The following is a 13107-nucleotide window of genomic DNA, read 5'->3' as shown; positions in this document are numbered from 1 at the left end:
AGTTAAATATTAAAAGCTGAGAGAGCCAACGCCCCTCTACAAAGGCTGGAACGTAACAAAAGCCCATCAAGAGTTTTGCCCAGGCCCTTCCTAGGCCTTAAAGCATGACAAGATAACGCAGGAATTCTTAACAGTACCCGTTTAGGATTAAACAAGCTTTATTGGCGGGGGGCGGAGTGGGGGCTGAAGAAACTCCCCAGACCTCCACAAACAAGTTTACTGGGGGATCTGAAGAAATTCCCCAAACCTCCATGATTTAGCAGGAGACAAGATAAGGGTAATCACCCCAGCACGTGGACCCATTTAGATTAAGTAAATTTACTGAGGCTCCAGAAGATCTTCAGGACTCAGATCTTAGTTAATGATTAGAAGTTAATCACTTATGGCCAGGAGCAGTGGCTCACGCCTGTAATCCCAGCACTTTGGGAGGCCGAGGTGGGCGGATCATGAGGTCAGGAAATCAAGATCATCCTGGCTAACACCGTGAAACCCTGTCTGTAGCAAAAAAAAACAAAAAAAACAAAAAAAAAACAAGAAATTAGCAGGGCATGGTGGCAGGTGCCTGTAGTCCCAGGTACTCAGGAGGCTGAGGCAGGAGAATAGGAGAATGGCGTGAACCCGGAAGGTGGAGTTTGCAGTGAGCCAAGATCGCGCCACTGCACTCCAGCCTAGAGTGAGACTCCGTCTCAAAAAAAAAAAAAAAAAAAAAGTTAATCACTTATGTCTTTAGATGAATGCACACTTACACGTAGACATAGCTTAGAAGGTATATATAAGCTCTGGAAAACTGTAATTTTGAGTTGGTCTGGCGATATTTTCCAGGCCTTTACCCTGTACCCGGTCACAGAAATAAACTCCCTTCTTTCCCAATTCATTTACATCTCATTACTGGGCCGTGAGAATAAGCAGCCCCACCTGTGGTTTGGTCTGGGCACACAATCACAGCTCACTCTAGCCTCCATCTTCCGGGCTCAAGGGATTCCGCCACCTCGGCCTTTTGTGTAGCTAGGATCACAGGTACGTACCATTATGCTAGGCTAATCTGAGCTATAGCAAATCGTTTTTTCCCTCCCAGCCATTTTAAATTTTTTTGTAGAGATGGGGATTTCACTGTCTTGGCAAGGCTCGTCTTGAACTCGGCCTCAAGGGATCCTCCTGCTTTGGCCTCCCAAAGTGTTGAAATTACAGGTGTGAGCCACCATACCCAGTCTATTTTTTACGGTGGATATACTCTTGGGAAAAAACTTTTCAGAATAATGTAAGGTTGGACATGAAGATAGAAACAAAATTCCAGCAGGGTGTGATAATGAAGGGTTAAAAAAGATTAAGAAGCAATTCAACAAGCACTTAAGTTTCTACTATGTAGCAAATAATGGATTACAAAGATAAACATGGTCCCTAATTTAGTAAAAAGAAATAGCAAGATAATGAAACTTGGAACCTTCAAAGAAATGTCATTCAGTTCTTTCCATATACTAAATATTAAGCTCCAGGCTGTGTGCAGTGGTTCATGCCTGTAATCCCAGCGCTTTGGGAGCCTGAGGTGGGAGGATCCCTTGAGGCCAGGAGTTCGAGACCAGCCTAGGTAATATAGTGAGACCCTGTCTCTACACTCGCTCTGTCTCCCAGGCTGGAGTGCAGCGGCACAATCATGGCTCACTGCAGCCTCAACCTCCCAGGTTCAAGCAATCCTCCTGCCTCAGCTTCCCAAGTAGCTGGGATTACAGGTATGAACCACCACACTCAGCCTCTACAAAAAATTTAAAAAATTAGCCAGACATGGTGGCACACGCCTATACTCCCAGCTACTGGGGAGGCTGAGATGGGAGGATTACTTGAGCCCAGAAGTTCAAGGCTGCAGTAAGCACTCCAGCCTGGGTGAGAATGAGACCCTGTCTCAAAAAAAAAAAAAAAAAAAAGAAAAAAGAAAAAAAGCCAGGCGTGGTGGCTCACACCTGTAATCCCAGTACTTTGTGAGGCCGAGGTGGGTAAATCACTTGACGTCAGGAGTTCGAGACCGGCTTGACCAACCTGGTGAAACCCCGTCTCTACTAAAAATACAAAATTAGCCGAGCATGGTGGCTCACGCCTGTAATCCCAGCTACGCAGGAGGCTGAGGCAGGAGAATCATTTGAACCCAGGAGGCAGAGGTTGCAGTGACCTGAGATCATGCCATTGCACCCCAGCCTGGGTGACAAGAGGGGAACTCTGTCTCAAAAAAAAAAAACAGGGCCGGGTGCTGTGGCTCACGCCTGTAATCCCAGCACTTTGGGAGGCCGAGACAGGTGGATCACGAGGTCAGGAGATGGAGACCATTGTGACTAACACATGGTTAAACCCCGTCTCTACTAAAAATACAAAAAAATTAGTTGGGCATGGTGGTGGGCACCTGTGGTCCCAACTACTCGGAAGGCTGAGGCAGGAAAATGGCGTGAACCCGGGGAGGCAGAGCTTGCAGTGAGCCGAGATTGTGCCACTGCACTCCAGCCTGGGCAACAGAGCAAGACTCTGTCTCAAAAAATAATAAAAATAAAAATAAAGCTCTAAGGAAAATTGCTTAATATCCTCTCAAAAATGCCAACACCATTTCTCTGCATCACAGAAGGCAGTATGGAAGCAGACTTTCAAATCACTAAACTCCCAAAACAACGGGCTCCGGAGGAGCATCACACGCTGTAGCTTTACCGTCACATGTACCTTTACTGTCACATGTACCTTAACTGATATCCATGTTTTTTTCCCCTAAAAATCTAAAACACCAACACATTTCAGTTCTTTTCTAGTCCTTACTACCCATGTTGTCAAGAAGAGTGGTTCTCAAAGTGTGGTCCATGGACCAGTAGTTCTGGTACTGAGAACTTGTTAGAAATTAAAATTCGTGGGCCCCACTCCATCCCAACTGAGTGTGAATCTGGGGGTGGAGCCCAGCATCTGTGTGTAACAAGCCCCGCACATATTCTGATGGGCCTTGAGATGAAGAACCACTTGTCAAGCGCCCAATAAAGCATGGCCTAAGCCACCAACCCCAAATCAGGAGTTTAGGAGGGGCAAAGTCGGTCAGTTGACTGTTGAAACAAATGTGCAAGGTGTTTTGTCACTGCTTAAAAGACAGGTTCAGATTCATCCAAAGGATTTGAAAACTTAGTCTATACAAAAACCTGCACACAGATGTTTACAGTTTTATTTGTAATTGCCAAAATGTATAAGCAAGGTGTCCCTCAGGAGCTGAATGGATAAACTGTGCTACATCCAGACAACGGAATATCACTCAGCACTAAAGAGAAATAAGCTATCAAGCCATGAAAAGATGTGGAGGAAATGGAAATGCGTATTACTAAGTGAAAGAAGCCGATCTAAAAAAAAGGCTACCTACTGTGATTCCAACTATATGACATTCTGAAAAGGGGAAAAACTATGGAAACCGTAGACTCAATTGTCAGGGGATTTGCAGGAAGGTATGAACTGGCAGAGAACTGTGGGGCGGTGAAGTGTTATGGTGGTATAATGGTGGATACATGCCATTATACATTTGTCCAAACTCACAGAATGTACAAGAATGAACTGTAAACTACGGACTTTGGGTGATAATGATGTCAATACAGATTCATTAACTGTAAAAAATGTACTACTCTGGTGGGGGATGTTGACAATGAGGGAGGTGTGAGAGCAAGGAGAATATGGGAAATTTCTGTACCTTCCACTTAATTTTGCTGTGAATCTGAAATTGCTCTAAAAATATAATAAAGTCTTAAAAGACAAAACAAAAAAGTAGGTTTAGAGAGAGATGATTTGGGGTAAAAATGAAAATTATGGCCTTTTGTTTCAGACAATGAGAACTGAAAAGAGAAGTGATCTTTTAAAGTAAGAGTTTATTCTCCAGGTTTTCTTAAATACCCACAAATTAGTGTTTTTATTGCTGCTATATCCAAGAGCTGAAAACAATTTAAAATATGTACTTTTATCACATTTAACACTTACAAGAGAGAGAATGGAACTGTTTGAATTTTAAAGATGAGTTTTTCAGATTCAGTAACATATGGAAATTGAGGATAATTATAGAAACAGCTATTGAACTCTAAAATAAAAAAATTATATGGAAATAAAAGGTATTTCATTTGAAAAATGGCTCATCACCTCTCCTGCTGGTTAATACACTAATGACAATGAAATGGAATCAAGTGTTATCTTCTCCACATTTAAAACAAAGTGCTTCTTTGCCTGATTGCCAGCTTTAGCTCTGAAATGTAAAACAGGATGAATTGAGGTTCTGAACAACTCAAATATTTTACTATTGTACTTTATGCTAATGAATTATTTTGTAATAAGAAGTTGGTAAATACCTCATAAATTTGCTGGATTAATGTTTGACGGAAAAAACCAGAAATGGATCAACAGCTGATCGAGTCGAGTGCAATTTGGTCACTGGGACACAGTTACAAATAGCACTGAATCATAACACACAAAGAGCCTAGCGTGTGTTAAAGAAACACCGAAGAGGGGTTGGGCACAGTGGCTCATGCCTGTAATCCCAGCACTTTGGGCAGCCAAGGCGGGTGGATCACCTGAGGTCAGGAGTTTGAAACCAGCCCAGCCAACATGATGAAACCCTGTCTCTACTAAAAACACAAAAATTAGCTAGGTGTGGTGGCAGGCGCCTGTAATCCCAGCTACTTGGGAGGTTGAGGCAGGAGAACTGCTTGAATATGGGATGCAGAGGTTGCAGTGAGCCAAGATCGTGCCACTGCAATCCAGCCTGGGCAACAAGAGTGAAACTCCGTCTCAAAAAATAAAAAAAAAATAAAGAGGAGGAACACTTGCAATCTCTATAGCAACATATTTGGCCAAATAGTCCAGGTTTGACAAGCCCACAGGTAATGAGTCTCTAGAAAGATGAAGTTATTGAGAAGCTAGTTTCGAATTAGCTCCAATTTTATTTACAAGTTAACAATACACAATTTTATCTTCTATCTTCTTCATTCAAAGGAAAATTAAAACCATACTCTGCTAGTGTGAACTTCTGTTCCTGAACTTGCCAATTTTTTTTTTTTGAGACGGAGTCTCACTCTGTCACCCAGGCTGGAGTGCAATGGCGTGATCTCGGCTCACTGCAACCTCCGCCTCCCAGCTTCAAGGAATTCTCCCACCTCAGCCTCCCAAGTAACTGTGACTACAGGGACACGCTACCACGCCCGGCTAATTTTTGTATTTTTTTAGTAGAGACAGGGTTTTGCCATGTTGGCCAGGCTAGTCTCGAAATCCTGACCTTAGGTGATCCACCCGCCTTGGCCTCCCAAAATGCTGGAATTATAGGTGTCAACCACTGCGCCCAGCCTTTTTTGGTTAGTTTTAAAAGATAAGTGATAGCAGATGTTGATGTTATTAATGTGACCAATGCATTGAATTTCCAAAGAATAAAATTAGATTACTTCAGTACTGTATGTCATTATTCACAATGACTCACAGGATAAATATGACAGATATCCCACAACTGTCTTCAGTCCTGGGATTATAAAATAGGACAATTGATAATTTTCCATTTAGTGGAAAATTAATTAGGAGAAAATGCCATTTCTAGAATGCTGTTTTTCTTTTTCTCTTCATTTGAATTTTTTTAAAGTAGACCTCACACTTTCATTTAAACATCATTTTAAATAACCTTCTAACATTGTTTTTTCTATTTTCTCTGAAATAAATCAAATTAAAAAAACTTGCAAAATTCGTTCATACCAATTCACCTCAGATGTTTCTTTGACAGCAAGCTACTTTTAATTCCGTGAAAATATTTTAATACTACACCACTTACTAAGAGGGTGGCCTGACGTCTTTTTGCCATTTTTTTAAAGCATTAAAAAAAATTACATTATCCAGTGTTCATATAATGGAACTAAAAGTTCCTACAGAGATAATGAATTTGGAACAATAATGATGTAATTAGACTTACAAGTAAAAGCCACAAATAAGCCTTATAAAAACAACTTTATGTTAAATTTAAACCCATATAAAGAAAGGGGAGAGGAAGAAGAGCCAAAAAAAAAAAGAGGAGTCACTATCCCTACAGGGCAGACTTAACACCTGTGTCAATTATGTCAGCTGATTCTGTTGAACAACTGATCAAGTCAGAGGATGAGGGCTGAAAGCAATCAAGCTACTGTGACTGGAACCAGCCTGACTCAAAAAAAAAAAAAAAGTCTACAGTTTACCAGATTGTTGCATACACACTCAGTCTAGACTTTCTGCCACAATATCAAAGTACAAATTCTTCACAAATCACAACTCTATCCCAAATGTTCTTGTATGCTCTATGTTGCTTTTCTATTCTACTAAATGACTGATAGCTTTATAATGAAATTTGCTTTATTTAAAAAACACTTGGCAAATCACTACCCCACAAAATGTTTAGAATCAGAGGTAACTGTAGAAAGGAAATATGTATATACTGCTTTTATTATTGGAATATGTGTTAGTTGAATGAAAACAAACAGTAGCTAAAAAGGTTTCAAATGATAGAAAAACATATCTGGGCAAGTTATGACACAACTTTTTGTGTATTCAGATGACAGAAATGTGTGTTTTTGCACCAATTGCAAATGTAAAGTTAACAATGAACTTGGGGAACTGAAAGGTCAAAGGGAGTCTCAAACATATTCACTATTTTAAAATTTAAGACAAAGAAGCTTAGAAAAAAAACCCCAACATATACACCATTATAACAGTCTTTTTTTTTTAATGACTTCCAATTTTAACTTTTTTCTAAAAGCATTAAGACCCTTATTGTAGATTATGTATCATCTCCTCTTTGGCTATGAGATGTGTAGTTTTGTTAACCAGAGACATTAATGAGTTCAGTTTCTGAGACCAGTCATTTAATAAATTATTTGGATCCTTGGGTCTCTGGAAGTTGATAATTCCTGCTAATCTGTCTACTTTAGCAAAGATGGTCTTGTTAACTACTAGATTTGAGAGAAAGGCTTCAGACTCCTGCAAGAGAGAAAGATGAATTGGATTAAGACAGGATAAATTACAGACGATAAACAAAACTTCAGAAAAGCATTTTCTAAACTCTTCATCCAACAATATGCAGGGAAATTCTTTTTTTTTTTTTTTTGAGACGGAGTCTCGCTGTGTCGCCCAGGCTGGAGTGCAGTGGCGCAATCTCGGCTCACTGCAAGCTCCACCTCCCAGGTTCACGCCATTCTCCTGCCTCAGCCTCTCCGAGTAGCTGGGACTACAGGCGCCCGCCACCACGTCCGGCTATTTTTTTTTTTTTTTGTATTTTTTAGTAGAGACGGGGTTTCACCGTGGTCTCGATCTCCTGACCTCGTGATCCGCCCGCCTCGGCCTCCCAAAGTGCTGGGATTACAGGCGTGAGCCACCGTGCCCGGAAATTCATTTTTAAGAGTTAGTAACACTCAGCTGGGTGTGGTGGCTCACACCTGTAATCCCAGCCCTTTGGGAGGCCGAGGTGGGTGAATCACTTGAGGTCAGGAGTTCGAGACCAGCCTGAGAAACATGGTGAAACCCCATCTCTACTAAAAATACCAAAATTAGCTGGGCATGGTGGCACACGCCTGTAGTCCCAGCTACTCGGGAGGCTGAGGCAGGAGAATCGCCTGAACCCTGGGAGGTAGAGGTTGCAGTGAGTTGAGATCACACCAATGCATTCCCGCCTGGGCAAAATGGTGAGACTCTGCCTCAAAAGAAAAAAAAAAGTTAGCAACTGCTGACTTCCTATAATAAGTACTTATTTTACTGATAGTCTAGGGAATGAATAGAATCTGAGTAGATTCAGTCAGGGGTGAGTTTGAATCCGCCTTCTTGCAAGCTCAATACTGCTGGTATCCATGCCAAAGGCAAGCTGGTCTACTCCCTTTTCTACAAAGTTTCCCCTTAAAAGGCAGTATGGTACAGTTAATTTGTTTCCAGAAATGCTGGGTTAGAATATATGCTCTGCTACTTGGCAACTATGAACCACGGACAAGACACTTGACTTCTAAGGACTCTGGTACTCTCATTCATAAGTGACAAGAGCTGACAAGTTGATCAAGGAACAAACCTTCCAACTCTAATGTTCCATGAATCTTATCACCTAAACCGTCACAAGTCCTTCTGGGGACAGAAATGGCTTTCAGGCCATTACTACACACTTGGGTTAACTCCTCTTTGTGTGCTATGCCTTCTGTCAACACGAAACATGGACCTAAAGACAACACTGTTCCAACAAGACCTAGGATCACTTGATACTTAAGTTAGTTTTCAGTACTCAAGATTGCTTGGGAAACTATTACTCTATTACCCAAACGTAAAATTAAATCATAAAATTGATTTTCTTACTCAATTTTTACAAGTCAATATTCAAAAGGAATGCCTACAAATAACTCAAAGGTGATTACTACTTACATCAACAGATAGATCCAGAAGCTGTGCCATCCTTTTCATTGTTATCCGAGTATAATACTTGGCCATTATTCTAATATTCTGGGGAGAGGATAGAGAGCAGGGAGAATACATAACATTTGTCAGTAAGTCTAAAAGTCCATTTATTTTCATTTCCAAGTAAGTTGATTTAAAATGTTAGACTCAGAGCTTTTATTTTTCTACAGTCCATCACTGGAGCAAAGCTAGTTCTATTTTTCAATAACAAAACTAAATACTTAAGATATTTTGGTTTTTGTAGTTATTCTGAATTACTATGAATATTCTACACAGCTCTTTAAATATATAGTCAAAATATATGCCTGTCTTAACTAGTGGTTAAAAATTAAATTGTACTGAAATATTTTTGCTGAGTGCAAGAATCTAAAGTTAAGATTTTCTAATTATAACACAAATGTTTTAAAGGCTAAAATCTAAAAAATGATTGGAGATCGATCGGGTGCAGGGACTCACACCTGTAATCCCAGCACTTTGGGAGGCTGAGGCAGGAAGACTGCTTGAGGCTAGGAGACCAAGACCAGCCTGGGAACACAGCAAGACCCCATCCCCACAAAAAATTTAAAAATTAGCTGAATATGGTCCTATATAGCATGCCTAGCTACCTAGGAATTAGCTGAGGTGGGAGGATTCTTTGAACCCAAGAATTCAAGGTTACAGTGTGCTATGACTGTGCCACTGTACTCCAGTCCGGATGACAGAGCTACACTGAGTCTCTCTCAAAAAAAAAAAAAAAAAAAAAAAAAAAAAAGATTAGACATCATTTCAAATACTCATCACTTTACCATTATTCCAATGACTTAAAGATAGCTTCAAATTAAATTTCCTAATTTTCACTGGCGATGGTGCTGAAGACACAGAGACTCCCCTTTACTGTTCTTATTGGTAGTATTATTAACAATAGCACTCAAAAAAAGGTGGGGGAACAGTGGGGAGAAAAATGAACTCAATCTTTTAAGAAGCTACATCTTCTCCCGTCTCTATCAGGGCTGATGGCAACACCAACACACCAGAAAGCATGAGAAGCATTCTTCTCTGTGCTTTTATCCTTTAAACCTAACCTTTTCCTTCATGCTTTAAGTCTAATCAATGGCTTCATTCTATTGATTTCCTTCCTTAAAACAATCCCATTCCATGCAGTCTTTAATCCCTTGGCTACTTCCTTATTTCAAGTCCATGTATCTCTCACCTTACTAGTCTCCTATCTCTCCAAATGCATTCTCCACACTCACTCTCAGAGGGACTTGGTGTGCAGGCTGCCCTCCCTTGTTCCTGTCTGCCCGGTAACCTCACACTCCTCTTACAAACCTCACCTCAATCATCGATTCATCCAACCCGATCATTCTTCCATGCAGAACTACCAAGTTTCCCATAAGCCTCACTCTGCTCTCTAGATACTTGTACTACAATATCTCTGATACTCTTTTTATTTATAAGTACGTCTTTCCCTGTGATTTTTAATCTTCTTATTAAAGGTAGGGTAATGGGTAATGTCTTTTTTTTTGAGACGGAGTCTTGCTCTGTCGCCCAGGCTGGAGTGCATTGGTGTGATCTCCGCTCACTGAAACCTCTGCCTCCCGGGTTCAAACAATTCTCCTGCCTCAGCTTCCCGAGTAGCTGGGATTACAGGTGTGCACCACCATGCCCGGCTAATTTTTGTATTTTTAGTGGAGATGGGGTTTCACCATGTTGGCCAGGCTTGTCTCGAACTCCTGACCTCAGGTGATCTGCCCACCTCAGCCTCCCAAAGTGCTGGGATTACAGGCGTGAGCCACCACGCCCGGCCTAGGTAGGGTACTGTCTTATTCTCCTGTGTGCCCTGGTGCTTTGTAAAGTGTCTGGCACACAGAAGGCTCACAACAGTTTGTTATGTGAAGGAGTGAACGGCAACATAATACAACATAACGGCAGTGATACTAAAAAGATCAAAGTTCAGGTTTAAGACATGTTACCTGCTTCCAAGGCTAGTGAATATTAAGAGAGAAACACCCTCCTGCCCCCAATCTTAGGAAATTCTGTCTGGTTTATATGCTATCAGTTTTGGATTCTTGAGAGGTTCTCTCACAATGAAGCATGCTAAAATATAGCTATCTTTTCTGAAAAGCCAAAAATAGGGAAAAAACCCAAGATGAGTGAGATACATTCCAATATGCTTTGGGAAATGCAGAGTAAACATGTGAACACCAAATGTGCATCACTACTACAGTGGGCATAGAAAAAAAAATTCTAAGTGAAGAATTAAACACATAACATCCTAAATGAACATTTGGTTATCAAATGTGAAAAATAAAATAGTTTATGCTCAGAATTGCCAAAATTTAATTCTAAAAAGTAAATTCACTAAAGGTTAAAATAAAAATTGTCATCTCTATGACAGATTCTTACATGTTCAACAACTCTGTTCTTCAAGTCTTTCCACCTTTTTTCACCTTCCTCTGTAGAACCAAAAACATCCGTTGCAGGACTCTCAAGGGAACCTTTTCTTAATTCCATTCCATAGTCCTCAACAAGTGTGGACCAACGCATCAACTCCATTGTGGTAAAAAGCTTTAAAAGATCCCTGAAAATTGTATACATCTTAATATTCCAAATCTGTAAAAATTAAGTATTAACTAATATAATAGCAAAGTTCAAAAAATTCAACAAAGACTGTTCTCGTTAAATTTTATTTAGAATGATACACCATATGATTATTGTGTATTTTACCAACTTTATTACCATTTTTCCCACAGTAGTTCAGAATACAGCATTCTCCCACTTAACACTCTGCTCTCTTCTGCACTGTCAATTTCTGAAATAACTGACTGTAAATGTACTCATGAAACAAACAGAAATAAGAGCCTGTTGTGTTTATGATGAAGCAAGTCTATTTTATATAATAGATTTTCACAAGTATGTATTTCTGAAAATCACAAAGCTCTAAACTACTAAAGATGAAACTCTATCAAATAGTTAATCAAAAGCTACAAATGTAGACCTGATATGAAACTTCCACTTGATAAGTAATTTAGAATAAAGTATGTTATAATCTCATTTATTGCTAATACAATGCTAAAAAAAAATTCTACCACTTTATCATCTCTAGTTTTATTCTCTAGTGTAATCTGTCAGTAACCAATTAAGAAGTACACACTTAGGCCAGGCACAGTGGCTCAAGCCTATAATCCCAGCACTTTGGGTGGCCGAGGCGGGCGGATCACCTGAGGTCAGGAATTCGAGACCAGCCTGGCCAACATGGTGAAACCCCATCTCTACTAAAAATACAAAAATTAGCTCAGTAGGCCGGGCGCGGTGGCTCACGCTTGTAATCCCAGCACTTTGGGAGGCCGAGGCGGGCGGATCACGAGGTCAGGAGATCGAGACCATGGTGAAACCCCGTCTCCACTAAAAATACAAAAAAATTAGCCGGGCGTGGTGGCGGGCGCCTGTAGTCCCAGCTACTTGGAGAGAGGCTGAGGCAGGAGAATGGCGTGAACCCGGGAGGCGGAGCTTGCAGTGAGCCGAGATTGCGCCACTGCACTCCAGCCTGGGCGACAGCGTGAGACTCCGTCTCAAAAAAAAAAAAAAAAAAAAAAAAAAAAAAATTAGCTCAGCATGGTAGCGGGTGCCTGTAATCCCAGCTACTCGGCAGGTTGAGGCAGGAGAATCACTTGAACCCAGGAGGCAGAAGTTGCAATGAGCTGAGATTACACCATTACACTCTAGCGTGGGCAACAACAGTAAAACTCCATCTCAGAAAAAGAAGTATACAGCCAGGTGCAGTGGCTCACGCCTGTAATCCCAGCACTTTGGGAGGCCAAGGCAGGCGGATCACGAGGTCAGGAGATCAAGACCCTCCTGGCTAACACGGTGAAACCCCGTCTCTACTAAAAATACAAAAAATTAGCCGGGCGTGGCAGCGTGCGCCTGTAGTCCCAGCTACTCGGGAGGCTGAGGCAGCAGAATAGCGTGAACCCGGGAGGTGGAGCTTGCAGTGAGCCGAGATCGCACCACTGCACTCCAGCCTGGGCGACAGAGCGAGACTCTGTCTAAAAAAAATAAATAAATAAAATTAAAAAAAAAAGTATACACAGAAGTATACACTTAGGTTAGCCAATTTTCTTTCAAAATGGTGTTTCGACTGAGACATATCATGCTAATTTCAAAAGTACTTACTTGTATTTGGGAATTTCTTCTAACTTCTTGTCACCACTTATTCGGTGAACCAAATCTGACTGTTCGTTGTCAAAAGGAGCCAGGATAACATAGAGTACAACACTCTTCAGAGCCTAAAAGAGTTGTACAACAAAAGTTATATACATGACTGGACATAATGGAAACTTTGACAAAAACTGAACAATCATGGAATAACTATATATCCATTTTAAATTTTAAAGTCTTGGCCAGGCGTAGTGGCTCACATCTGTAAACCCAGCACTTTGGGAGGCCGAGGCAGGCGGATCACCTGAGGTCAGATCAAGACTATCCTGGCTAACACGGTGAAACCCCATCTCTACTAAAAATACAAAAATAAAAAAAATTAGGCTGGGCGCGGTGGCTCACGCCTATAATCCCAGCACTTTGGGAGGCCAAGGCGGGGGGATCACCTGGGGTCAGGAGATCGAGACCATCCTGGCTAATACAGTGAAACCCTGTCTCTACTAAAAAATACAAAAAATTAGCCGGGCATGGTGGGGG

General features: G+C 41.0%; 1 protein-coding gene across 2 annotated transcripts in view; it reads right to left on the bottom strand.

Annotated features, from left to right (window-relative positions):
• Nucleotides 1-3852: 3852 nt before the first annotated feature.
• The window catches only part of PSMD12 (proteasome 26S subunit, non-ATPase 12), a 30763-nt gene continuing 21508 nt past the window's right edge, over nucleotides 3853-13107 (bottom strand). The window contains exons 8-11 of one of the 2 annotated variants that reach the window (XM_004090421.3): nucleotides 12586-12698; nucleotides 10816-10990; nucleotides 8398-8475; nucleotides 3853-6978 (exon numbers count right to left, since the gene is read on the bottom strand). In XM_004090421.3, the coding sequence (XP_004090469.1) occupies nucleotides 6769-6978; nucleotides 8398-8475; nucleotides 10816-10990; nucleotides 12586-12698 (576 nt within the window). In that variant the 3' untranslated portion in view covers nucleotides 3853-6768. The remainder of the gene's footprint in view (nucleotides 6979-8397; nucleotides 8476-10815; nucleotides 10991-12585; nucleotides 12699-13107) is intronic. The other variant, XM_030827635.1, reaches the window with a different exon arrangement.

This window comes from Nomascus leucogenys, chromosome 14 (assembly GCF_006542625.1).
Source record: "Nomascus leucogenys isolate Asia chromosome 14, Asia_NLE_v1, whole genome shotgun sequence".
Lineage (NCBI taxonomy): Eukaryota > Metazoa > Chordata > Mammalia > Primates > Hylobatidae > Nomascus > Nomascus leucogenys.
The sequence above is the reverse complement of the archived record's forward strand: the minus strand, read 5'-3'. Positions and strand labels throughout refer to the sequence as shown.